The sequence below is a fragment of the Ambystoma mexicanum genome, chromosome 1p (assembly GCF_040938575.1).
Source record: "Ambystoma mexicanum isolate Mex_15411 chromosome 1p, UKY_AmexF1_1, whole genome shotgun sequence".
Taxonomy (NCBI): Eukaryota; Metazoa; Chordata; class Amphibia; order Caudata; family Ambystomatidae; genus Ambystoma; species Ambystoma mexicanum.
This window is the reverse complement of record NC_090921.1, coordinates 614,880,739-614,908,452: the sequence shown is the minus strand read 5'-3', so window position 1 is coordinate 614,908,452 and position 27,714 is coordinate 614,880,739. Positions and strand designations below refer to the sequence as shown.

At 47.5% G+C, this 27,714-nt stretch overlaps 1 protein-coding gene across 1 annotated transcript in view; it reads right to left on the bottom strand.

Moving 5' to 3' along the window:
• LONP1 (lon peptidase 1, mitochondrial) overlaps positions 1-27,714 on the bottom strand; it is a 1,004,634-nt gene that overhangs the window by 186,763 nt on the left and 790,157 nt on the right. The window contains exon 13 of the mRNA XM_069649597.1: positions 13,606-13,722. Coding sequence (XP_069505698.1) covers positions 13,606-13,722 — 117 coding nt within the window. The remainder of the gene's footprint in view (positions 1-13,605; positions 13,723-27,714) is intronic.

Sequence of the window (27,714 nt, the reverse complement as noted above, 5' to 3'; positions counted from 1 at the left end):
CCTTCCGCCCCCCTCACGGCCAACTTGTGCAAATCCCAAATTCCCCACAATAAAAAAGTATCCACTTCTGCTACCCCCTCCCTTTCCTAATGGCATGCATGAATGTGTGGAAGTAAACGTTAATATGTAAGTTATTGCTGAGTGTACATGTGCCTTTTCCTTTGTTTTTAAAATGCAGCTATGTCTCAGCGGCACACAGTACTGGTGGGAATTACTGCAATTAAGGAAAAGGGAGGTGTCCTACTGACACCGCACCTGCCGGGCCTATCCGCAATCACAATGGAGGCAACTATACCACGCCAGTATGAACCGCATGTCTGCACCTTGTGAACCACCTATAACTAGTTGTGGGAGCAGACGTCTGTCCGTTGCACAAGTACGAGCATGCACATCTCTTCCTCCATCTCCTGGTAACACCACCCCTGTCAAGCATATGCAAAGAAACTTGTGACGAACTTTAAGTCGGTCGAGGTACCCATCCACTTCCTATAGGTAGCTGTACACAAACACCTACTATACCCTACAAACACCCAGCGTGTCCCAAAATGGTCAGCGCACGTGTGTCACACTATTAATTACTGCAGAGATTCAAACGGTGTGCATAGGACACCTATGCACATACGCACAAAATATTCTGCCCAAAACGCGTCCTGCAGACAGCTGTCCCGATGGAGAACATGAGCAACATCACAATGGGACCGCACCCGCGATCCGGACCCTTGACCAGTGGAAAAGTGCAACGTTCTGTGATATATGAAGTGTTATTGGGAAATTGCACGCTTACAAACTCGCCGCAATGTGCCATTGCACATGTATGTATTTGGTTAAAAAATGTAGGCATCTTTGCTGGTTGCAAGGTCTCCGCATCAGCCCTACAAAAGGTCACACCCCAGACCTGCTCTGCATTCTGTTTGTAGCTTTTCAGAACAGAGTAGCAGCCTACATAGCTGTGAGCTGTAACTGAGTTTGGAACAATTTCTGCTATGCTACATTACCTTTGCAAGTAATGGCAACCAAGTCAGCCGGCTCACTATGCACAGTAATGGAGAGAAGTATTAATGCCCCTTCCTGTGAAGCACACCCTCACTACTGATAATCCCCACTATCCCATTCCCATGGGCAGCATGTTCACAATGGAAGTATGTGGCATGTGCGCTTCCCGAAGTACCGTGAGGGCCGTGCCCTAGTAAAGCAGTAACAGCCCTTCTTCCCTTTTCACTATCTACTTCCCAGCAGCCCCTCATTCGGTACTGATAAATAGTCACACACGCATCCACCAATCACAGTGACAAGCTCTCCAAGTAACACTATCAGTTCTGAACAACATTCCTCTGTGTAGACACCACACCCAGAAATGTTATTGCACAATCCTTTAGCCTGCAGAGTCCCATTTCCATGCCTGTCATCCTCAAAAGCCTGGCTTTCGTGCTGTGTACGGGCATGGGGGAATAAATTGCAACCAGGGTAAGGGATTCCGTCTTCAATGGTGGCTCTGAAAAGAGCAATTTTGTTTTCTTTTGTAGATGCTTCTAGAGAAACACCTTTATTTTCGGTTTTTATAGGGTTTTCTGTTTTCTTCTCCTCCCCACATTCTTACAATAAACTTTTCAATGCCTCCTGTATATGGGCAAACAAAAGAGCATTACCAATGCTGGACAAAGAAGTGCCATTTGCATGGAAGCGCACTGCATTTCAAGAATGAATGCTGTCATGGTTGCAGAAGAGCGGACACAAAATCACACACGCTTCTTTTGATGAGACCCCAAACATTAGGATAGTCGCATACTCTTCTTGGTGTTATCGCAGACAAAACCACCTGGGCAGTGGGAAAAAGCCTCGTCACTGCCTTCATCAACCTCTTCAGTTGATGGAACACACGTGAACAAATCACATAACCCAAATGGCATGCTGCCATAATGCACGACGACAACAGGCACTTTAGCAAAACTGGCAAGTTGTCTGCACAGGTGAAGAAAAAAACCAAAACTGCATACATGGACAGCGCACCACAATGCATCCACTCCTTCCAAACCAAAATCACCATCAACGTGCCTTTCCTGGGCAAACTTGTGCAGATCTGCCACAAAGGCATCACCCAAAATCAATACAGTGTGTTTCTACATGTCAGCCCTCCTCACTTACAGAGTAATGAAAAACAGTATTGCCACCCCTTCCTGTGAACCACACCCTCAGTACCTGATTGGATAATCTCCAAAGTCCCATTTCCATTGGTCAGCATGGTGAGAAGCTGTGGCAGGTGCGCTTCCCCAAGTACCGTGAGGGCAGTGCCCCAGTAAAGCAGGACCAGTCCTCCTTCCCTTTCCACTATTTTTTTGTCCAGCATTACCTCATTGGGTACTGTTAAATAGTCACAAACGCATCCACCAATCACATCGAAGACGTCAGCGTGTAATACGGTCAGTTCTGTACAACATTTTATATGTACCGTTATACATTCAGAGTGCAAGTGACGTGCAATTCGAAAGCACCTCCAGTAGAAGGTTCTGTAAAACTATTCAAGATTTCTGCATCCACATGGCCACACATCACTGCAAAGTACAGGTAGAAATAGTTTCTGTACACTATTTTTACAACTCTGTTAAAGTGCCTCAGAGCAGGCTGTCTGCCACTGAACGTCCACAACGTACTTGCAAGACGTAATGTTCTTTCTCCCATCACCTACCATTTAGTGCCACTGCAATGGAATATGCTTTCAACGTTTTCATTAATCATATTAGCCATTCTAATAATCAAGCAGTAACTGTTTTCTTGCCTTCCGTCAATGCTACAAATCTTGTTCCGCACTTAACCATCTCCTACAAAATTCGTAAAAATATTGCAGAAAAGCAGCATCCAATGTTTCTTAGCAATGTGCATCAAGTACATACAGTGCATGCATACAAACAGGATGCCTTGCCCTTACCTTGCACACTTCAACCATAGCCTTCTGCAGGTCTCACAGTTTTTGCGTACACACCACACCCAGAAACCTTATTGAGCAATGTGTTTGCCTCCACAGTCCCATTTCCATGCCTGCCATCCCGAAAAGGGCCCGACGTGGCACGTGTAATCCTGAAACTACCGTGGAATCTGCAATCCTGAAACTACTGTGGAATCTGCAACGTTATCGTACTAGGAAGGGGAGGGGGGAAAAGAAATTTGAAACAGGGTAGGGGATTGGGTCTGTAGTGATGGGTCTGAACATTTTTTGGGGTTTCGGTTTTTTTTTTTTTTACATGCTTGCAAACAACCTTTTTTTCTCTTCACATATGTTTGATTGCTTCTCCTCCTTACATTTTTACAGAATTCTGGTCAACGCTTCTTGCAGAGTGTAAAAGAAAATGGCATTGCCAATGGCGGTCATATAAATTCCATTTATATGGAACCACTGAATATTGTGCGACCTCATGATCTCATAGTGGGTGGAGAACATCCCAGTGGTACGCATAAATAAACACATGCTTCTGTTTATAAGACACCTTCCGAGCTCTGGCTGGGGACAAATTACACTGGCATGGTTCCATACTCCTCTTGGTGTTATTCATGAGATAACGACATTGGCAGTGGGAAAAATCAAAATCACTGCATTCAGCAACTTCTTCAGGTGACAGAGCAAACTTCCACCCGACATGTAACCCAAATATAGACTTCCATAATACACCACAACAACATCAACGGTAGCCAGAGGCCACATATCTGCAAAGGTGAACCATCCCGCAGAAACTGCACTAATAGAGACTGCCCCACAAAGCGTCCACTCCTTCCAACCCAAAATTAGCAGCAACTCCTCTTTGCACGGCACACATGCGCAGATGTTGCACTAAGGTATCACCCACGATCAGCACAACGCATCTCTCCATTTCTACCAACCTCACTACGCAGAGTATTGGGAAGAAAAAATAGAACCACCCCTTCATGTCAACCACACCCTGAACACTTGATTGGATAATCTCCACAGTTCCATTTCCATGCCCACCTTGCTCAGAATGGCAGTATGTGGCACGTACGCTTTCCCAGTTACAGCGAGGGCCACGCCCCACTAAAGCAGGGACAGCACTTCTTCCCTTTACACTGTTCTTTTTCCAGCACTCCCTCATTGGGTACTGTGAAATATTAACACACGCATGCACCAATGAGAGCCAAGACCTCTGCATCCAACACTATAATTTCTGTGCAGTCCTCCATAATTATCGTTACTCACTTCGAGTGCCCATCGCGGGTGCTTCCAAAGCACCTCCAGTAGAAAGTTCTGCAAAAGAATCCAGGATTTCAGCTTCCAAAATCATCCAGAGCGGCACCCATCACTACTTTGGTCATGCTCACAAGAGTCTAGGCCTTGCCCACACCGAGCACAACATAATGGAGCCATGCATGCGAACATGTGGCCAGATACCACAATCCACAAATGTAACATAGCCAGCGGCACTTCTACCCAACCCCTGCACCATAAAACAGCGATACATAGTAACAGCAGAATCCACAAACATACCACAGCCTCTGGCATCCCTACCCACTTCCATTCACTAAGTATTGCGTCACTGTCAACCAAACCACAAAATCTTCACAACATTGGCCCTACCCTCACCAATCTCCACAAAGCAGAGTATCCAAGGCTATAGAAGATCCACTTCCCTACGCTCTTCTATTCAACACTGTTCCCAATGTGCTCACGGCAGGACTTGTCACTGCACCATCTCCAGCCATACAATGAAAACTGTAGGATGTTCTAACAATGACCACACCCATGGAACCAACAATATACGCATGTTAACTCACGTTTGGTGCTCCCATCGAACCAACAATGTATGCAATGTTGAGAAACCACACACACAAGGCAGCAATGTCAAACCTACTTGCAATCAGGGCCCATAGTTGTCGGTCCAAGGCCTCGAACCATGCATTGAAGGGGCTACGGGCTTACTACACGCAACACAGCATAGCATGTTACAATGTGTATGTCATGTACAATGCACTCCCCTTCTGCAATTCAACTGCCACCAGTCACCACGGTAAGAGGTTGCGGCACCCACCATTTTCTTCCACCTAATAACATATCTCAGATGAACCACTTCTCACACCCCCCCACCCTTTCCATCCCTTCTTCCCACCACCACATGGCATAAAGTACGTTTGCCAGGCCCTTTCAGCGCTGCACAGTCCTCCGATACACCATGGTGGCATTTCCTCAAAGATTTTATGCACAGCACGCTTCCCTCCAGCCAACCAACTGCCACGTCCAATGTTCGCCGACATCACAGCATGCTGCAAGCCAATGAGACTTTTGTCAGCAGAGCAAATAGGGAAATGGATCTGCGGCGCGGAGCCAGATATCACACATTTTTTGAGACGTACATTTCAGTTCTTTTCAAGGAAAGCACTGGTCGGGTTGCCACCAAACACACAAAAGCGCGCTTGCGTAACCCCCCACCGCTCCTGCCGCAAATTTGGTTAACATCTGTCCAGCTGTTCGGCGTGTAGGCGTGGGCAAAGCTTTTGCCCATTCAGTCTATGGAACCCCCCTCTAACTTTGCACCCCTACCTATATATATATATATGCATGCGTGTGTATGTTTGTAACTTAACACAGGGGTACATTTTTCAGTATACCAGTGTGATGTATTTTCTATGGGTAAGTGCGCGGACTAATTGCACTTTTGTGTCAGCCTACTTACCCCTCCCTTGATCTAAGCCCAACTGCTCTGACGCCTCAAGAAAGGTTTGGCTTTGCTTTGGGCTGGGTGTCCTGACTCACCCTAATTAAAGGGATGGTCTAGTAAAAATTTTTATTTAAAAATTAGATAGGCAACATAAAAAGAAATACTAGCATTCTCCGTTTTAAAACTTCCTATGTAAAACTTTGAGCTATTCAAGCTCAACATTTGCAAAAGAAAGCACATGGGTGCAGCCATTTTGTGAAATGGAAGCCCTCCTGTGCTGGCTTTTGCTTTTGTGGCACTAATGAAGGAAAAGCCAGCCAGCTGTAGTAAACAAAGGCTACCGCTGGGTGGCTTTCCCTTCATTAGTGCTGTAGGCGGAGGACGGGGACCGGAGACCAGAGCAGGAAAGCTGCAGCTGAATCTCGGTAAGTGCTATTTATTTTTTTTTACAAAAAATAAGCACTAGCTGCGTTTTCTTTTCTATGTTTTCCGGGCTGGAGGAGCCCGGAAAACTTAGAAATAAAACCGCAGCTTTAAAAACGTTGTATTTATGTTTGCGGTCGCTTTTGAAGCGACCGCAAACATAAATACAACGTTATTGTGTTGGAAAACGCTGCGTTTTTTCTTTCCAAGTTTCTCAGGCTCCTCCGGCTCGGAGGAGCCTGAGAAACTTGGAAAGAAAAACTACAGCGTTTTCCAACACAACCGCGTTGTTTCTGCCTGAATCTGCTTTACCATTTGGGGCTCTCGGGCTCCCCACGGAGAGCCCCAAATGGTAAAGCAGATTCAGGCAGAAACAACGCGGCATTGCGGAAAACAACCGCGTTGTTTCTGCCTGAATCTGCTTTACCATTTGGGGCTCTCTGGCTCCCCACGGGAAGCCCATGCATTGGGGGGCTTGTCCCACCATTTTTGGGGGCCCTCTCCCCCACCCCAAATGGAGGAGGGGGTGTACTTCACGCAGCCGTTTGTAGGAGGCCCAGGGAGGCCTGCATGAGGTGCCACTGCCACCCATTTGGGTTGAGGGCCCCCAAAAATGGTGGGACAGGCCCCCCAGTGTGTGGGGCAGTAAGGTTTGGGCCCCCCCACGGTGCCAGATTTGCACACTCCGCACCAAGGCAAGTTTCGTAAACAAAGAAAAAAATGGAAAATGGTGGAACGCTTTTTAGGGGGGCTGTGGGGCACCCCAAAGGGTCTGGGAAGTTTCTAATGAGATGGGGCATTGACCCCCTCACCACCCAGCCGCAATGGAGTGGGTGCCATGTCATGCAGCCCTCCCTGGGACCAGATATCTGCTCCTAGGAACGGACGCCTGAGCCCAGGGAGGAGTGCAGGACAGATCCCCCCCACACCCCCATTATCTGCCCTTGGGGAGGGCTACATGAGATGGGCCGTCCCTCCAATTTGGCCATGTGTGGGTTCCCACGGGTGTCCTCTTTTGGAAAATGCGTGGGGTTCCCTCTTTTCCTTGCTGGCTTCGACACCCTAGGCTCAAATCTGTAGGTTGCCCACATGAACAAAATGGGCAGTGGCGAAAGGCTTGGGTTTACCAGTGGGTTACCCTTTTCCTTTTGCGCCCCCGGTAGGTGCACCCACACATATGAGGTACCGTTTTCATCGGGACACGTGTGGGGATGCGGGAAGGTAGGCCTTGTGTTGTGTTGGTGGTGTGTTTCGGTGGGTGGCCATGGCGAAATGTCTCAGAATTGTCTGCATTTCCAGCCAATTTCAGAGACATTTTCCTGTGTCCACTCACCGAAACAAGTCGCCAACAACAGATATCATACCTTCTCGCATTCCCACGGGTGTCCTCTTTTCGGAAATGCATAGGGTTCCCCGTTTTCCTTGGTGGCTTGGACACCCGAGGCCCATATCTGTATGGTGTGCCGGTCGGCAGAGCGTCTGAAATTCCGGTCTGAAAACAGACTTGTGGTTACTTGTGTTTTAGGCTTTCCCCTTGGCGGCCAGGTAGGTGCACCCACACATGTGAGGTACCGTTTTCATCGGTGTTAGGGAGAATTCTCTGTTAAGGCTAATTTCCCAAACCTAGTGAGTCCCCCCAGCAGCTTTGCTGGATGTTTGGGGTTTATTTTTGTCTCCTGCTAAGAGTGAGACTCTTTTTCTCCCACTTTTAGGCATGATTTCAGTATGTCCTTTGACTGTAAACGTGTTTTATGGGCTATGTGGTCTTTTACTCCATAGGGCCTCATGTGTTTTTGGTATGTGTGTTACCCAGCGCCCTCAGTGCAGTAACACAGTGGTGTCATAGTGACCCCCAAACATAGACTCCATACGTTGGGACTGGCTACTGTCTCCCAGGGCATGTAAAGTCACCATTGGCTTTACTAGTCTCAAATTGTGAACAGATCCAGTACAAACCATCATATTGTGGAAGTACTGGTAGGGGTAATTCGATTGCCCCTGAGTTTGTTTTCCAAGAGGGCACTGCCCAGTCCCCCCCCTTGTCTAGTTTCTGGCTGGTGGCAGTGGATACCACGCGAAATTTTCCACCAGAATATTTCCTATGGGATTTTCCCATTGATTTTAAACGCACCACTTTTTGGTGCAATGTTAAAGATAACGCCAGATTATTTAATATTTATTCCCCAGTTGGGTCTTTTTGCCAGGACTCGGTTTTAAAATGGCGTTTGTGTTCGCCTCTGAAACTCTAAACCAAGTCGAGCCCTTTGTTCCACTTTTTGGCGGGCTTCTCCACAGAAGCCCTCCAAATGGTGCCACTCTTTCTGGGATCTACTGGATGTGTGGGAGGGGGATTAGGCACCCTGGACAGAGTTGCCTTGGCAACTCAAGTCGTACTCTTGTGTGATTGGCCCAGTGGTGAGCCGCCCGACTCACCACTTAGCATGTTTGAGTGACAGCGAGGCTGTTGAATGGGGTTTTTTTCTGCATAAAAGCAGGGCTTTGGGGACTGGAACTTGAGAAGTTGCCACAGGACCTAAAGAATCCGAAGAGGGGAGAAGCTGAGCCATCTACAATGACGACACCACCGGTGGAGCCCTGCTGTACGAAATCACCACTTCCCCGACGAAAGAGGAGATGATCTTCCAGGAGAGTCTTCCTCCCTTTGAGCTGGTGGGACCAAACAGTTTGCCCTTTTCGCCTTCCTGGACGTCTGTTGGGCGAATCGCCCGTGCCAAGCACCCCGGCGGCCGGATAGCCACGCTTCACCACTACCGCGAATAAAAGGGTCATACCTTTTAATCGGGAAACTCCACAGCTGGTTTCTGCCCTGGCAGTGCAATGACCTCCAGCTTTCCTCCTCGTCGAGATCATCTCTTCCTCTGGTTGAAGCCATGACTTGCACCTGCTGCCAGGAACAACTGCCACCGCTGGAGCTTTCTCATCATTTCAGGTACTGTGTCCCGCCTGGTCTCCCTTGCAACAGATTGTCCAAGGTGTCCCGTAAATCCTTGACTTTCTAACTAGGTTGACCTCAGACTGGCTAACGTTGCCTTTCTGAACTGATCCAACCTCTTTTTGACTTTTCTGCAAAGACTGAGTGCATTTCCACTGTGTGATCTTGGGCACATTCCGCCTTGCTCTCTCCAAGAGTGGGCCTGGCCTATGAACTTTTTGCTCTACAGTAGATCCTGCCTTTCTTGACCTGCTGTGGTTTCTTAAAAGTGTTGGTACTGTCTTATTTTCCTACTCTGCCTTTTCTTTCCCTTTTTAAACAAACTATTGGAGTGCCATCTACGGTTACACGCTCACCTCCGTTTTGCTAAATAAGTGGTGTCTTAACCTAGACTTGTCGAATAATTAACTAGGGAGGTGTATGTGCTTATAGTGGCTGTGTTTGAACTTGCTTGATATATTAGTGCTAGTGTATTTTCATAAGTGTGTTTTTAAATAAATACTTTTATGCCAAAGCTCTGGTCAGTGTTTGCTTGTTGTACTGTATTTTTAGCCCTACTGTGTATACAATATATACTGCCTAACTCTTCTTGAGAGAAGTCTGACTGCTTAGCCACAGCTAGCAGGTAAATCTGGGTGGTGCAGGCTGCTACCAATTGGGTTTACTGCTTACTCCTGTAGTCTTAAACTTTTTGCATTGGTCCCTAAGGGAACTGCACAGGTTTCTGCCTAACAATCGGGACAACTGTGGGAACGCGGGACGGTAGACCATGTGTTGTTGGGGGCGTGTTTCGATGGGTGAGCCGGTAGAAATGTGCAGATAATGCGTTTTTTCCCCACATTTCGGACTTTGCGGGGGTGTCTGGGTAATAAATTCTGGGGCGATGTGCGCAAATCATACCTCTGCGGATTCCCACGGGTGTCCTCTTTTCGGAAATGCATGGGGTTCCCTGTTTTTCTTGGTGGCTGCAACACCCCAGGCCTAAATCTGTAGGTTGGCTCTCCAAACCCTTTGCGGGGGATAGCAGTGGTTTAGCCTTTGTCATTCGCACCCGGGTAGGTGCACCCACACATGTGAGGTACTGTTTTTATCGGTACACCTGTGGGAATGCGGGACGGTAGGCCATGTGTTGTTTTTGTGTGGTTTCCATAACGTTTTGACCCATTTGCTGGTGCCCTTTGTCACACAAGCCTTTCATTTCCCAAATGTGCCCTACATTTAGTCGCTGCTTTAGGCACCATACATATTTGTAACCTGGACAAGTCACCTACCCTTGAAAAGGTCTGCCTGTGCTCTTTCAATAAATGTATGCTTGCCGTTCCTCACCACATTGGTTTTCCCGATTTACACATGCGAAGTGCGTCTGTTCAGGCCATGAGCGTAAAACTCCTGTGCACCATGGCTCAGTATTTGGCGTGTGGTATTGCTTGTTTTGTAAAACACTACAAAAAATGTGTGCTTTCCTAACTGCAAGAGTCGGGGGAATGTAGCAGAGCATTGCTTTTCTCAAAATTCATAGAAGCCATTGCCGTACCAAGCCAACCATGTCCAACACATACCTTTTTTTTCAGTCATTTTCCCGCTTTTCCCCCAATCTATGGCATTTTCCCCTACTTAGTGTTTGCCTGACCTATGCAAATCACCCCTTCCTAAACTTGGAATTTTGCCTACTTTTCAGAAATATATGCCTTTCCGTCCTCCAATTCGGCTTTCCTACGCTTTTCTCCCATTCCGTCTATGCATGTCCAATTGGCAAAAATGGCCAAAATCGCCTACCTCTCACAAAACGGTTGATAACCACATCAAAATATTTTTTTCCGTTTCCACTCAACCTGTTCTTGAAAGCCAGGAAATTGGGGAACTCAGCTCAGCAAACCATTTTTTCTTAGCTCTTACAAGGAAACATTTTGTTCGCCCTTTTTGCTTATTTTCTCTCACCCCCCTACAGCAACCTAGGATTCCTGGATGGCGTTACGACCGCCTACATGTGGGAAAAAAAGGAGCCAAATTTGCCGGAGATATCTCATGTAACAAGAAAGTTACAAGCCATTGAATGGCCACATACCGAAATCACCATAAAAGGCCCTGGCACTGGGGGGAAATACCCCCAGGGGCAGTTAAAGGGTTAATAAAGCTCTCAAACGACTCTCCAATGACTTACGCTAAATTGATACGTTCCTTGGAAGTGAAATGAAGCAAAATGCCTTCCCCCTTTGCTAAAATACAGCCCGCCACCCTCACGGGCACTGTAACCACAGAACCGGCTGCAGGCTATTATCAGTGATGAAGTCTGGGGGAATTTAAACTTTCAAGATCCACTTTGCATAGATTCCGTATTATCAACACTTAAACTTTTTATGGTTCATTTGAATTAGAATAAGCACATCGCATACAGCTTGAATATTGTGCCAAAAGGGTATCAGACAGAGGCGTAGATTGGGTAGGGCCTGAGCGGGCAAGGCCCACCTAAAATCTGTAAATGTCCACTGTGCAGCACTGTGTGGGCATTTACAGATGTCAATGTCATTGCGCTGGGCCGAACTGCATTAGCTTCAAGCACCACTTGCTAGACAATCCTGGCTACGCCTCTGGTAACAGACCTCGAATACCCACTCTTCACCATTTAGAGGCTGATATTTGTCATTCGGAAGAGCTCTTGGCAAAATGAAAACGGGTAGCGTGCGCCATTTTAAGGCCACCAGAATAATTTCTTAAGACTTTGTGACACCCCAATAAGGGAACAGAGAGGTCATTTGTCGGATTTAGTGTTCGATATAATGCATTTCAAAGTACAAAAGGATTTCACACTGAATGATTGGAATTCGTTAAAGAAATTGAAGGAGGAAAAAAACATCTGTCAGCCAAGTGTGTTTTCTGGGCAGTGCATGTTTAAGTAGCGGTGCACCAGAAACTCCATGGCTAGTTGAGAGTGACACCCCTGCAACAAGAACGTCGCACCACATCCTACTCTGTAAATGATTAGAAAGGGGGCAAAGGGAACACTTGTTTCAACCTTTCAAGTGCAAGTCATTTGGGAGCGCAAGAACAGGCGCTCGAACTACTGAGCACTCCAGTGCTTCGTGCGCGTGCCACCCTGTATGCGCAGCACCGTGCATATGATTGCACAGCAAACAAACCAAATAGACAAAATGAATCTGTGTAGAAAGAAGAACAAAGGAGGGCAGTTAATCGCAGGCAAGAGGGAAGAAGTGAGGAGTTCATACCCTGCGTTGTGATCCCACTACGAAGCAAGGTGTAGGAAGGGCTGTGGCTGCAGAAGGAGATAGGGCTGGTAGATTAGTAGACGAGATGGGGAAATGGAGCTGCGAGTTAGTGCATCAAGCTAATCCTCATGCCGGGGCCAGAAAGTCACAAGAGCAACGAAAGGGGGTTCAGAGCAGTGAGGGGCAAGCAAGGAGAGTGAGCGTGTGCATAAATGTCAGCGCATTTATGGCACATACAGGAGCGAACTCGGTTAAATGAAAAGGGCGTGTGTTCATTGCTCCCCTTGCTGCAAGCTGTATCCAGATGGAAAAGAACACTTGAGAACTTCACCCGATCCCTTTATACCTCCTGTTTCATTTTGAGTACCTAAAAAGGAAAGAATTGGCAGGTATTGGAATCTATACAGCCTGGTTTGTGGCGCATGTCAGCAGCGTCTGTGTGCACTGCAGCATTTCCTGGGCCACCACAGAAACAAAATAGCTTACTTGTAGAAGCAAAGACACACTGCACATCATACTAACATCACTCACTGCACAGCCAATCATTTTGAAAGACATTTTAGACCAAAACGTAACTATTACATTAACTTGTTTATTTTTAAATACAAAATACATTAAAATGTGTGAAATAACTTTAAAGCAGTAGTCAATACTTTTAAAAGCATCAATAAAGTCAAATAACTTTTTGAATATTAACATATAGCGTCCGCCATTTTGGAAGTAAAAATGCCCGACACATTCAGCACACAATACAAATACAGGCAAAGAGGGGTATGGTTTAGGGTGAGATGGGAGGAAAGTCATATATATTTCCCTTACAGATGGGCGTTAAATGGGTGCGACACAAAACCAAACAAAACAAATCCATCTTCACGTGTCAGCTGCATTGAAATGCATTCGAGATCCTCATTCAAAGCACCTATTTGAAGCTCTTATGTTAAAGCTCTTATTTTAATGCCAATAGTTTCGGCTTAAAGTAGCGCTTTCAGCGCCACCTAATAGCCAAAACTAATAAGCACTTTATCTGACTACACCATATTATTTTAAACACCTTTTCCCGACATTTTCTCTGCAACCAAGGCTAAAACCTTTGTTGGCACTGCAGCCCAATAATCATAAAAGTGTGTCAATTCAACCTTTGTAATATGTCCAATGGCCAGCAAATGCAATTCAGATTTGTAAATAACTTTTTGCAAGCCTTCATTCTTCAGAGTATCCCCAAACTGATATCTTTCCACCTGCTTCGTAGGCCATGTACATAGATGCCCTTGCTATGCCCCTTTTGGTACACTTCCCACTGTGTGCTGTATGCATTTATACATTTAGATTTGCAATAAATTGTTCATACCTCAGCAATCGCCAATTTCTCTTGTGCTACATATCCAGACACGTTGATCATCTCCATCCTATCCCTCAGTGGCTCTGGAATAGTATCTGTCAAATTTGCAGTACAAATAAACAGCACCTAAAGAAAACAAATGGAATGGGCATTTTATATATTTTTTTAATTTTGATGCAAATGCATCATATGCAAAGTTACACATGTTGGTCAATTTTGGTCTAGCTTTAGCATGTTTGTATTGTGTCTTTGTTTTCACCTAGGAGCTGCAGGCTGGGTGACAGTTGGTAAACGTTTCTGGAGCATATCAAAAGGAGGACTGAACAGAAGACATGTTTTTACTACATGAGTTATTTAAATGAAAGAAAACGCCTTACGCACCTTATTGCTAATAGGGAAGCTCCCTACCTACTAAAGTAAGGGTGCTCGTCAATATTGGCCAAAATAATGAAGCTTGTCCTCTGTCCAAATCTTAACCTCTAAACTGGCCCTACCTCTTAGAAAAATAAACACAAAATGGAAAACGTGCATTATAGATCTCCCAGTGTTTCCAGGAATCTCTAATTATTTATTTAATGTATTTATTGGATATTTGTAAGGCGCCTTTACAACACAGTGTATCAAGGCACAACAAAACAAAGGGGGGGAGAGGCACGGGAGAAAATACAACAACAATCCTACTAGGCCTTGTGATATTCAGAACGTGCACATGCAGAAAAGAAGTTTGAGGGAGATAAGGTCGGGGTAGGGGGAAATGCCGGTCTGCATAGAAAAAACAAGTGCAAGTTGGGTGAAGAGGCGAGGTGCAAGTGCTAAGGGTAGGCGAGCGGGCAAGTGCCAGGGAATGCAGGTAAGTGCAGGGAGGGGGGGTTGAGCAGGACGGCCTGGAGCCCTGTAGTACTCAGAGGGAACCAGGTAGCGAGTCATTGTAACAGAAGAACGTGTTAGCAGGCGAAGGGGAGAGTGAAGGTGGAGAAGGAAAAGGAGGGTCCTGAGGAGCTTCTGGAAATTAAGGAGATCCGGTTCAAGCCTGAGATGGGTAGGAAGACCATTCCAGAAGGAGGATCCTGTGGAGGAGACATATCTACCCCCAACTATTTGCTTAGAAAAAGAGTCCGATGCACAGAGAGTTGGAGCTAGCGGACCGAGCAGCTCTAGCGGGAAGGTATTTAGGGACAGAGAGTTAGATATACCAGGGTCCCAGGCCCCATAAAGCCTTATGGATGATGCAGAGGATCTTGAATTTGATCCTAGCAGCAACCGGGAGCCAGTGGGGAGAAATTCGGGCTGGAGACGCAGTTGCTGGACTTTATGTCAAGAATAAGTCGTGCAGTCCTTTTCTGGATTAGTGGAAGAGGCTGTCACAGTAGTAAAGCCTAGAGAGGAGCAGAGCTGTGGAGACATTGAGTTTCTGGGGGAAGGTGGGGAAAGTGAGAATACCTCTGAGGAGGTGCAACTGATAGTGGGCCTTCCTGCCAAGGTCTGCGATGTGAGGAGAGAAGGAGTGAGAGGAATCAAAGATGACACTAAGGTTTGTTGCCTCACAAGAGGGTGAGAGGATCCATAGAGGGGGTACAGGAGAGAGGGGAGGTGGGAGCACAGGTCCTAATGAGAAGGATCTCAGTCTTACTGCATTAAGGTAGAGATCATTGGCAGCACACCATGAATGAATAGAAGTCAGACAGTCAGGGATGAGAGAGGAGGGAAGCTTGAAGGAGAGCTGCATGTTGTCTGCATAAACACTGGAAGTGAGGAGAGAAGGAAGAGATCAAGTGGGTCAGAGGGGCAAGGTAGATGTTGAAAAGCCACATCTAGAGGATGGAACCTTGAGGGACGCTACAGCTGGAGAGAGTGATAGGGGAGAGAAAAGGGCCAAATTGAATCAGGGAAGGACTGTTGGAGAGGAAAGAGGTCAAACAGTCCAGTGCCAGGCCAGTGATGCCCATGGTGGCCCAGAGCCGATTCGTCAGGATGGCATGATTAACCGCGTCGAAGGCAGAGGAAAGATCCAGGAGGATAAGAACAGATGGAGAGTTAGAGTCAATATTAGAGAGCAAGTCATCACGTGTGTTCAGTAGAACAGTTTCCGTGCCTCTGGCAGCTCTGAAGCCATACTGGTGGTCATAGAGAAAGACGAATTTAATGTCCACAAAGATTTAATAGGAGGCAGGTCTATCCGTTTCTGCAAAAACAAAGAGTTGATGGCGGGAAGATTTGGAATTAATCTTAACCTCTGGCATGGCTCTGGGCAACTCTCCAGACCATCGTTCTTCGCCTGCCAAGCCATTACAGAAGGGGAAAGACCATATGCAAATCAAGCTTGGCCCACCCCAAAAGAGGCAGTCCAGCCCGAACTGCTAGGTCACATCCCTTCTGCACGAGACCACAAGCATCCCCAAACATGTTTCGGCCTTGTTGGGCCTCATCAGTGAGGAGTAGCTTGGGTCACTAGGCTTCCAAACCTTCAACCCATCACTTTTTTGGTCTCAGTTTGTCTCCCTATGTGAGCGAGGGTATGCCCAGACGTGGGTCCCTTGCTCGCTGCGCCATAGGGAACCAAGCTGCACCTCACTGAGAAGGCCAAACAAGGCCAAAACATGTCTGGGGTTGCTTGCGTTTCCGTGCAGAGGGGAGCTGGCCTAGTAGTTTGTGCAGGGCTGCTCCCATTACTGGCAGTACCTGACTGATTTGCATATGGCTGGACCCCTTTTGTAAAGGCGCAGATGGGCTAAACAATTGTGGTGTGGAAAGTTGCCCAGAGCAAGGTCAGTGGTTCAGATTAATTCCCAACCTTCCACCTATCACTTTTCTGGTTTCACATTATCAGTTTCTGTCCATCTTGTCAAAGTACCAAATAAAGAAAAAGGTTTTCCTCAGGTATATAACAAACTCAAGTTATAGAAGAAAAAGGAAAAAACGTCAATTCTCTCAGTGGTCCTAGAGGAAGGGATATTTCCTTAATCCTCCTCCACCAACTACGTGGGTCTCTCCCCACGGCATCCCAGTTTTGCTGAATTCTGGTTTCCCCATGGGATGATTCTTTACTTGCATTATAGGGCCCTTTTGGCTTGTCTCTCTTGTTCTCAGTTTCTACCTCTATTTGCAGGTGTATGGGTATCCCCTCCTAGTATAACCTACCTCCACCAGGCATCTGGGTCTCTCCCCACACAATTCCAGTTTTGTGTGATTCTGGTTTCCCGTTGGGATTATTCTTTATAGGGCCCACTGTAATGATTTTGACTAAAACATAGCACCTATGTGCAATTTCTACTAAAATATAGCGCTTGTGTATAGTGCACCCAGTGCTATAATGGACATTTGCTTCAGGCTTCAGTGGAAGCTGCACTTGATGCAAACTCTTCTTTTTATTCCATGGGTAAACCTGCTTTCAGTGCTGTCTAGTACTTATGTTATTTTGCAATGCTTCAAGGACACAGAGAGAAACTACACGCACAGACAGCTAAGATTGAGCCAGGTGCCGTCGGGTAATTGATATTGTTGTTGTGGAATGTAGTTATTGTTGCTGCTTTCATGAGAAAGGGAAAAGCTTTGATTTAGGGTTGCTATGGGTTACTCCGGCCAGGGGCCAATGGGGACTTTTGAATCTGCAGAGACTTGGAAGAAGCCAGAAAGTTTGCCATCATGCATTTGCAACGGCTTAAAAAAGGGGACGGCCGGACAGTCAGACAGAGAGAAAGATGTCACGATCTCTCTACCTGCCTGTGGTTGAGCTTTCCAGTGCAGTTTTTCTGGCGAGATGAAGGCATTCTCTAACGCTGTATCAATGGTGATGTAGTTTTTCTAAACAACTTTTATTACTTCTTATTCATGTTGTTTTTTTTGGTAAATGAATAGGCCATCTAAGAGCCATTTCATAATCCGAGTGTGTCTCTATGTAAATTGTCTCCCAGCGCCCAATGTTTTTCATTGAGTGTACTGGGGAGAAAAATAAGCAATATATCCATGCACTTTTTGGACAGCAAAACATTTTGGAGCTCTGAGCAGGGTGTCTTGTGATGTATATTCCAAGCATCTGTGCTTGAACGCTGGTAGGCAATTATGAGGGGGAAGAGGGGAAGAGGGGAAGAGAGAGAGAGAGAGAGAGAGAGAGAGAGAGTGTGTGTGTGTGTGTGTGTGTGTGTGTGTGTGTGTGTGTGTGTGTGTGTGTGTGTGTGTGTGTGTGTGTGTGTGTGTGTGTGTGTGTGTGTGTGTGTGTGTGTGTGTGTGTGTGTGTGTGTGTGTGTGTGTGTGTGTGTGTGTGTGGTTTTTTTTTGTAACTGCAGTGAATAAGATAGTGTGCATAGACCATTGTAAATATGAAAACCCTGTTTAAGGAAAGAGCGTAGGTGTCTTCCGCAGGCAGAGATAGCCTGAGTGATGTGATTCCCTGCTGGGCGAAGGGCCCATATGATATATTAGCGAAAGAATGGCCATGCAGCACTGGGCTGAGCGAGCCATAGGGTGAAAGTTTGGGCATGGCAGGGCCCGCAGAGGTAATGTCGTGGTTACATCAGGTTCCAGTGGAGAAGGGAAAGGAATGTGCTGCTCTGGGGAGGCGAGGCTGGATTCTGTTGTATGCTTACAGAGAAATATGGAACGGGAGGTAAATGTTTTGCCCTTGGAAAAGGAGTTAGCTGCTGAGAAGGGCATTTCACTGATGCAACAATTACAATTGAAAATCTGGCATGGCATAGCACAGAAATATCAGGAAGTTGCTGAACGGGCAGCTGTCAGAGTTGCTCGACATAAATCGGAGAAGTGCTGTGGCAGTGTCAACAGAAGGAACGTTACTGCAGTTATTGCTACTGCACGGACAGAATGGGATCCTGATAAATGGGATGGGGATATTTGGAATTCTACTGACTGAAGAGAGTAGCCCAGCACAAAGAGCAGAATATGAATTAAAACAAGAAGAAAAAGGTGTAACTGCTAAACCAGTAACTAGATGCAGGGCTGGCCCCCAGGCCCATCATTCAGGGGCTGTGGGGGTTGGTGAGATTATTACTCGTCTGAGGCAAAAGTCAGGGGAGCCTTTACTCACAGGGATGGTGCAAATGAATGCGGGGTGCTGGGGGCCTGTTAGTTGATTCCACAGATTCTCCACTCTTACTGCTTCTGCCCAGTGACACTAATATACAAGAAGCATTACGGACTAGACCTCCTCCAGCTGCGAATGGCCAAGCTTTGCAGGCGTCTTTTTTGCACCTAGCGACCGAAGGGTGTAACCGCAAATATCTTATCACCACGGATTTAGGATCAAAAGTGGTATACATTAAAGGAGGCGGTTTAAAAAATAAGAACATGCTATCAATGAAGCATTTCATGTATATGGACCGGTACATATGGGGGTGGTGCCATTGTCTGTATCAACCAGAAATATGGTCATACGAACTGCCCCACCCGCATATAAGAGTGTCATTATGACTTAGTTAGTGGGCATGACTGGGAAGACAACTGCTGAAGTAGTGGATGCTATTCAGCAATTGTCAGATCTGGGTGAATGGGCCAAAGGTGAGGAGAGAGCGAGAAGGAGAGGGAGAGGCGCAGTGAGAGAAGGACAGAAGGCAGGAGACAAGATAGTAGAGACTCCTGTGAAAAACCTGAAGGTCTTTCACGACTCTGTCCCAGAGGATCCCTTATTCACGTGGTTGGGGAAGGGCCATCGCTATTCGGAACCCGAACCTGGGGGTGGACGAGCGAGGGAGGATCACCTGGGAAGGGGGTCATCGGGGAGGAGACACCGGAAGGCGAGACATGGTATCCCACATTTCCTGACAGTTATTTACCCCATATTAACTCTACCTTGATGGGATACTGTAACTCCCATAACTCCCCTCCTTTCCTTATCAGCCCAACTACCGAGTCGAGGAAGACAGACTGAGACTAGGAAGATTACCACTAGTAACATGCACTGGCCTTGTCCCACTAATGAGGCCAGGCACTCAGTCACAATCTCACACACACACACACACACATGTGAAACTCATGAACCGTTTTCCAAACTATAAAAGTGGAGCATAGAAAGACAGAGCGTGACAGGGGCCAAGAAGAAAGGCAAGCTGGATGGTGGGACGGAGGAGTAGCTGAGAGAGAGCTGCCAAGAACTAGGCATGGGTTGAACAGGGACACCGAGACGCTGACAGGCTGCAAGTTGAGGCAGGAGAAAGCGTGGTGAGGGAGCCGTGTTTCCAAGAAGCCGGATGAGGTCAGAGAAGCGAGCCGATGGGCCGGCTAAACCCTTTCCTCCATGCGCCAGCAAACTGCCTGTTTCCTACCCGGGTCAGCGAGGCTGCCCGGGAGTATCTTAGGAGCAGGTGGCTAAGACCCTGACCTCGACGAGCTGAAATCAGGAGGACATGCAAAAGCAATCACAGCTGATGAGTTCAAAGAAAGGGAGAGCCCGGTTTGTGGTACGCGCGATTGTGAAAAGCTACAGTGTTGCACGCAAGGCTACGCGTTGAAGGATGGACACACTGAAATGAAAGCTTGAATTTATTTAGCTGGTGAGGGAGCCGATGAGAAACAAAGTAACAGAGTGGTGCCGTGTGAGAAGGCACATTGTTAAACACTTCTTGAAAGATAACAGAACAGTGAATAATGAAAACAAAATGTGTTGAAAGCCATTGAAGTAAAGTGCATGAGGGAAAGAGCATGCAGCAATCCCGAAAGGCTAACGTGAAAGTGAACTGATTTGTGAAATAAGGAACAGAGTGGCCGAGGGCCCGATCTGCAAAAACAAGTGCAAGAGGCGCAGGCATTGAGAAATCAACCCTACTGTCAGAGTGGTCACGCATAGGGGTGTGAATACTGTGCGGTTGCAAATGTCTGTAGCAAGGATATACTAATAAGGACCCTGCTGTCGGAGTGGTCACACATGTGGGAGACAATACTATACAGCTGCGAAGGTCTCTGGCAGGTGAACATTGTGAAAGAGGTACAAATGTTGGGGAAAGGATTTCGCCCCGAGTTCTGTGAAGCGGAGTGGTTTAGCTGGACATTGTTCCTGCCATGTTTGGATATTTGAAGAAAGGCAAGGGCACCCTGTGAAAGTAACTGAGAAGGAACTTTGTGAATATCTGTTTGAGAATTGTAAAGCCGGGTGAGGGACGCCCGAAAGTATCCATTGAAGAGAACTGTGAACCTTATCGAACTGACATTGAAACAGGGAAGCCTAACAGATTTATGGGAAATCTTTGAACTGTGCAAACTATCCACCTTGAAAGAACTTTGTAAGATCCCCATTGAACTGAACTTGGGGAAGGGAGTGGTGAGCAACTTTCATTGCCTTTCTGACATTCTTTTGATATACTCTATTTTCATACGTTTTCCCACATTTAGTTAATGTGAAACATGAGGGCAAGTATAGGTTTCTGACAGACTTTTTCCTTTGTTTGACTGACTGACTTGGACTACTCCCATTATAGAATAGGGCTAGCTAGGAAGTCTCCCAACCCCAGTCAAACTTAATAAAGGTGTTGAAACTTGTACCTTTGTGTCTGTGTCCTTACTAGTGATATAATGCCTGCCTCACAGTGTCAAGAAAGGACACTGTGAGGCATTGTTTTTGGCATTGTTCAAAGATGGTGTGCCACGGGAGGAGATTGATGGTATTGTTATACAAAAAGTGAGGGCTTGCTGTGAAAGAGCGCTGTAAACAATTTAAGAGACATGTGGTGACCAAGCAAAAAAAGGGAGACTTCACCCTTCAGCGCCTCCTGAGGAGGGCCAGGAGAAGGGTCTATAGGGATCCCTTCTCAGTACCAACCAACATATGCTGATTTGAGAAAAGTGGTGCATGCAATGTTAGAGTCGGAGCCTTGTTACACTCATTCCAAATTTGACTTGGATTATGGCCATTTCCTGGAGATTTCAGCTTGTATAAAAGTTGACGACTGCATGTTAATGTTAAGGTATTTTGGAAACCTGGAAACATACAAGAGGTCCAAGCTTTTATAGACACTGGGGCGAAGGCCTCATTGATTACTGGAAATCCTTCAAGATTGAAAGACCGACTCTTTACCATTGCTGGGCTGGGGGGAAGAAATCTCCTGCAGGAGTGGAAATTAATTTGTTAAGGCAGAAATATCAAGTGTTGATTGTCCCAATACCTGAATATATAATTGGTTTTGGCATTTAGCAGGGGTTGACTTTGGGACTAGGAGGTAAAACCTCATTTTGAAGTGAATGCATTAACTTGTACACCTGTTTTTGTAGGCAAATGGACAACATCTACGGTGCACGTGCCTATGGCCACACAGCGTGTGTCTATGAAGCTAAACTGCATTCACAGTGTGTTACGTCCTGTTAATACTGCTTTGAATCCAATCTGTCCTCTGAAAAAAGGGGATGGGAGGTGGAGGATGACAGTGGATTATAGAGGATTGAACAAACACACTCCTCCTTTGGTTCCTGCAATCCCAGACGCTATCACTTTAATTGAGAAAGTACACATGTTTGAGGGAACCTGGTATATATTTTCCTCTGTGCCAATTGCTGAGGAGTGTCAGGAGCAGTTTGCATTTGCTTGGAATGGGCGTCAGTACACCCTCACAAGGTTGCCTATGGGGTACTTAGATAGCCCAACCATTTCTCACCGGCTGGTGGCAGAACATACCATGCAAACCCGATATACAGATTTCACATTACATTGATGATATTCTGATCCAGGGCAAGGATGAGCAAAGTGTACGGAATCAGTGTGGAAGATATCACTGAAGAAGGAAGGGTGGGCGATTAACCCTAATAAAATTCAAAGGCCAGTTGAGACTGTGGTATTCCTGGGAATTCAGTGACATAATGGGCATCATGAGATGGTGCCAAAAAGCCAGACAAAAGATACCCGAGTTTACCACACCTGTGAACAAGAAACAAGCTCAGCAGTTCATAAGGCTGTTTGGGTTATGGAGCCAGCATATGCCACACTTAGGGAAAATGCTGGCACCACTTTACAAAGTGACGCAAAAGAAATACGAAATTGAGTGGGGCGAGGAGCAGCAAAGAGCATTTGACTTGGCAAAAGACACTGCAGTGCGTGCTTGATTTGTGGCCTTTGAAATCAGGAGAGAGAGAGTTGAATGTGTCAGTATAAGAGAATTATGCTAACTGGAGCCTATGACAAAATTAAGATCGAAAGCAGTTTAGGATTTTGGAGTCCCAAATTACCTCAGGCTGATGATAGATGCACTCCGTTTGAGAAGCAATTGCTAGCAAGCTGTTGGGCTCTGGTTGATACTGAGGAAATGACAGTGGGTCATGATGTACGTATCGGGCCCGAAATCTCGATCACGCAAAGGGTGTTGAGCTCTCCTAAAACACACAGGATGGGACACGCTCAAGAAGCCAGTATAATCAAATGGAAATGGTATATCCTAGACAGAGCACAATCAGGAAACAGTGAGTTGCCAAATTACATGAACTATTGTGCCACCTGTAGACTACATACCGCAGGAAGTGACAGAAGTGCATGAGTCGCCAGTGAAATGGGGAGTACCTTACAGGGATTTCACAGTAGGACAGAACATGCCTGGTTCACCGATGGCTCAGCCCGTTATGTAGGAACTGAGCGTTAATGGAAAGCAGTGTCACATAATCCCAAGACAAAAAAGATCCTAACACGTCAGGTAAAGGAAAGAGCAGTTTGCTGAACTTTATGCAGTGTTATCAACCTTTGAATAAAGAAATACCAGGTCAGTGTTATTTGTACACAGATTCAAGGTTGGTGGCTAATGGGTTAGCTACATGGCTGCCGACATGGCAAAAGAATAGGTGGAAAATTCATTCCAAAGATTTGTGGGGAAAGGAACTGTGGCAAGATATCTGTGAAATGCAATAAAGTGAAGTAACAGTGTATCATGTGGATGCACACTGTACTACTGGCTCATTAGAACACTGGTTCAATTCTGTTGCAGACAAACACAACAAGATTTCCTCTGAGGGTTTGGGCAAGTTGGCTCACCAACAATGTGGAGACATAGGAGAGAAAGCTACTTGCAAGTGGGAACAAGCTCGGGGGATTAGTATCCCTTTAGAAGTAGCAGCAGCATAGACCCATCACTCACACTGCCCAGGTTACTTTACGAAGAGGCATGTTGCCAGGGCAAATCTGGCAGATTGATAATGTCGGTCTTATGCCAATTAGTATAGGTGGCCAGTATGCATGCACAACTGTGGACACAAATTCTGGATATTTGATGGTATTACCATGTAAGAGAGCCACGCAACTGAACACTATTAAATTGTTACATCAGATCACCTTGTATTGTGGCATGCCACTGCAAATTCAGAGTGACAGTGGCTCACACTTTAAAGGCAAGTTGATTCAGGAATATTGTCAGGAAAAGAACATTGAATGGCTCCATCATGTACCATATCCCCCGAAGCATCTGATTTGAATGACTGACTTGCTGAAAGAACAGTTGCGCAAATCAGTCGATGGTAGCCTGACAGGTTGGCGTGATGGTGTGTTTGATGCTGTAAAAACTTTAAACAACAGACCATTGACGGAATATGAAACTTTCTTAATACAAATGGTAACATCTGCATTACAGATGCAACTTTATTCAGCTGTAGAGACTATTATACTGGAAGATAACACCAGATGCTTTAGCTCCATACCGCGCAACCCCAGAATCAGCAGGGGTAGACTAACATTCTCACCAAGAGATCAGAACTCCGAAGCAGAATAGTAATCGAAACTGGGATTGGAATACAGATTCCACCAGAACATTTTCATTCATTTTAATGAACAGTGGAGAACAAATACTGCCTATCCATGTAGGAGACATGATAGCCCAGCTGATTGTCAGACCTGTAAAACTGTCCATGATCAGAAAGGGGGAGCCCCCTACAGTGTTATTTACTCGTGGTGACCGTGGTTTTGGCTCATCAGACAGCATGGAACCCGATGCAAAGGTGTGGGTAGAGAAACCAAGTGGCCCACTGGTACCGGAGAAGTCATAGCGTCCGGGAGGGACCAAGAAGATTTGGTGATGCAGCCTGGCCAAAATAAATGGAATTATGTGCCAGCAGACAAATGCTATTTAAGGAACAAGTTACTTACCTGTAACTGTTGTTCTCCAGCATGGGTCTGGCATGGATTCACATGCTCATGAATATTCCCCGTCGTCAGGCTGGGAATCCTCGGTAAAGAAAAAATCAGTATCAGTTTCGTTTCTGATCTGTCTTTCGTAGTAGTAACCAATCACTGATCTCTGCGTCATACTGACCACAGCCAATGACTGCCCTCTACCTAAGCCCCGCCTCTGGCAGCCATCTTCAGATTTGGTAGCACGTGAAGTGGCAGTATGACCAAGTGAAGAGCCGCAGAGGGGTAGGGTTCGCATGTGAATCCATGCCAGACCCATGCTGGAGAACAACAGTTACAGGTAAGTAACTTGTTCCTTCTCCAGCATGGGGTCTGGCATGGATTCACATGCTCATGAATATAAGAATAAATAGCAGTACACACATGCACAACCACGGGGGGTGGCAAAAGGCTCAACATTAAACAATACAAAAAACTCAACATTAAGCATCTCTTACCTCCTCACCAGGCTCACCTTAAGCGAACAGGTTGCGCAGCACTGCTTGGCCGACCCTGGACTGCTCCCTGGAATCCCGATCAATGCAGTAGAATCTCATGAAGGTGTGCGTCGACCTCCACGTAGCAGCCCTGCAGATGTCCAGCAGGGGCACACCAGATAAGAACGCTGTAGTAGCAGCGATCACTCTGGTCGAATGGGCTCTCGGACGGCCTGGCAGCGGTTGGTTAGCCAACCGGTGACAGTGCATGATGCAGCCAGAGAGCCATCTGGAAATAGAAGACTTCGAGAGAGCCTTCCCTTGATTCACAGGTCCAAAGTTCACGAACAGCTGTGATGTCCTCCGGAAACTCTTTGTGCGATCCACGTAGAACTTCAGCGCTCTAGCCACATCCAGCGAGAGCAAAGTCCTCTCGGCTGGCGACGAAGGAGACGGGAAGAAGACAGGTAACACCAGGGGCTTGTTAAGATGGAAGTCCGACAGCACCTTGGGCATAAAGGAGGGGTGCGTCCTAAGCACCACCCTCGAGGCATGGAAAGTCAAGTTCGGTGCTTTGCAGGATAGGGCTTGGATCTCTCCCACTCGTCGTGCGGAGGTAATGGCCACCAGGAACGCAGTCTTCCACGACACAAACTTCATCGGTGCGGAGTGCATCGGCTCGATTGGGGGCCCCATGAGCCTGGTCAGCACCACGTTAAGTTCCCACGCCGGGGCCGGGGTCTTCACCGGCGGGAACGACCGGAACAGTCCTTTCATAAACTCTTTTACCAGTCGATGGGAGCACAGGGACGTCCATCCTGTGGTTCTGGTATATCTGGAGATCGCCGCCAGATGAATCTTAATGGAGGCATGGGCCAGCCCAGCCTTTGCCAGCGATAGCAGGTACGGCAGCACTTGAGGGGCCGTAATCCGTAGGGGGTTGATCTTCTGTGCTCGGCACTAGATAGAGAACCTCTTCCACTTATGACCGTAGCATTTGAGAGTCGAGGACGCCCTGGCCTTTGCAAGAACCTCTCTGCAATCGGCCGGTATATCGTAGCCTCCAAACTCTAGCGCTGCAGGAGCCAAGCCTGCAGGTTCAGCGACGCCGGGTCGTGATGGAAGATGGCGCCTCCTTCTCTGGAGAGAAGGTCCGCGTCCGCCGACAGCTTGATGGGAGGGGACGTTGACAAGTCCAGAAGGTCCGGGAACCAGATCTGCCTCGGCCACGCCGGTGCAACGAGGATCATCCTGCACCGGGACCTCTTGAGCTGGCTGATGAGCCGAAGCAGCAACGGCAACGGAGGGAACGCATACAGGTATAGGCCGTCCCAGGGGAACGAGAACGCATCGCCCATGCTTCTCGGCTGGGGAAACCTGCTGGCGAACCTCTTGCACTTCGAGTTCGTCGCTGTTGCGAACAGGTCGATTTGGGGTTTGCCCCATCGTCGGAAGAGTTGATCCACCTAATCCTGGCGCAGTTCCCACTTGTGACACGCGCGCAGCTCCCTGCTGAGCGAGTCGGCGATGGTGTTGCTTTCTCCTGCCAGGTGGAAGGGAACCAGGAACATCCCCTGGGCGACCGCCCAGTGCCACAGATCCTGTGCCTCCTTGGATAGGGCTGGGGATCTGGTTGCCTCCCTGCTTCCGTATGTAAAACATCGTCGTGGTGTTGTCCGTGAAGATCCGCACCACCTTGCCCTTGAGCGACGGGAGGAACGATTTGAGAGCCCAGAACACGGCTCGGAGTTCCAGGACGTTGATGTGCAGGAGCCTCTCCTCCGGGAGCTAGAGGCCTCTTGCGTGGAGATCTCCGGTGTGGGCGCCCCAACCTTCCAGGGAGGCGTCCATCGTCACCGTCTCCTGGTACGCCGGCGTCTGAAAGTCCTTGCCCGCCGTGAGGTGCGCTCGAACGCCCCACCACTGAATCACCCGCCAGAACACCTCGTTGAGGGGGACCCTGCCTTCGAAGGTGCCCGTCGCCTGTATCCAACGGGCGTCGAGAAATTCTTGAAGAGGGCGCATCCGTAGTCTGCAGAGGCGCACCAGGTAGATGCAAGAGGACATCATCCCCAGGAGGGACTTGATGGACCTCACCCTGGCCACGTCCGTGGCAAGCAGGCGCTGGACTCTGCCTAGAATGGTGTTCGTCCATTCTTCCGACGGGGCCGCCAGGCGCCTCACTGTATCGAGCTTCGCTCCCAGAAACAGGGCCACCTGCGACGGCACCAGGTGGGACTTTGGGCAGTTTATGGCGAATCCCAGGTCTGTGAGTAGCTGGACGGTCCTCGCAGTGTGTTCGACGGCGAGTTCCCTCGTCCTTGAGCGGATGAGCCAGTCGTCCAGGTAGGGGTAGACGTGAATCCCCTGCAGGCGCAGCCGCGCCGCCACTGGTGCTAGGCACTTGGTAAAGACCCTGGGGGCCGACTGCAATCCGAACGGCAGTACTCTGAATTGGTAGTGGCGTCCCTGGACGACGAACCTGAGGAACGTTCGGTGACTTTTGAGGATGGGAACGTGGAAGTATGCATCCTCCAGGTCCAACGACGATAGAAAGTCGCCTTCTTCCAGCTGCCCCAGTACGTGCTGGAGGGTGAC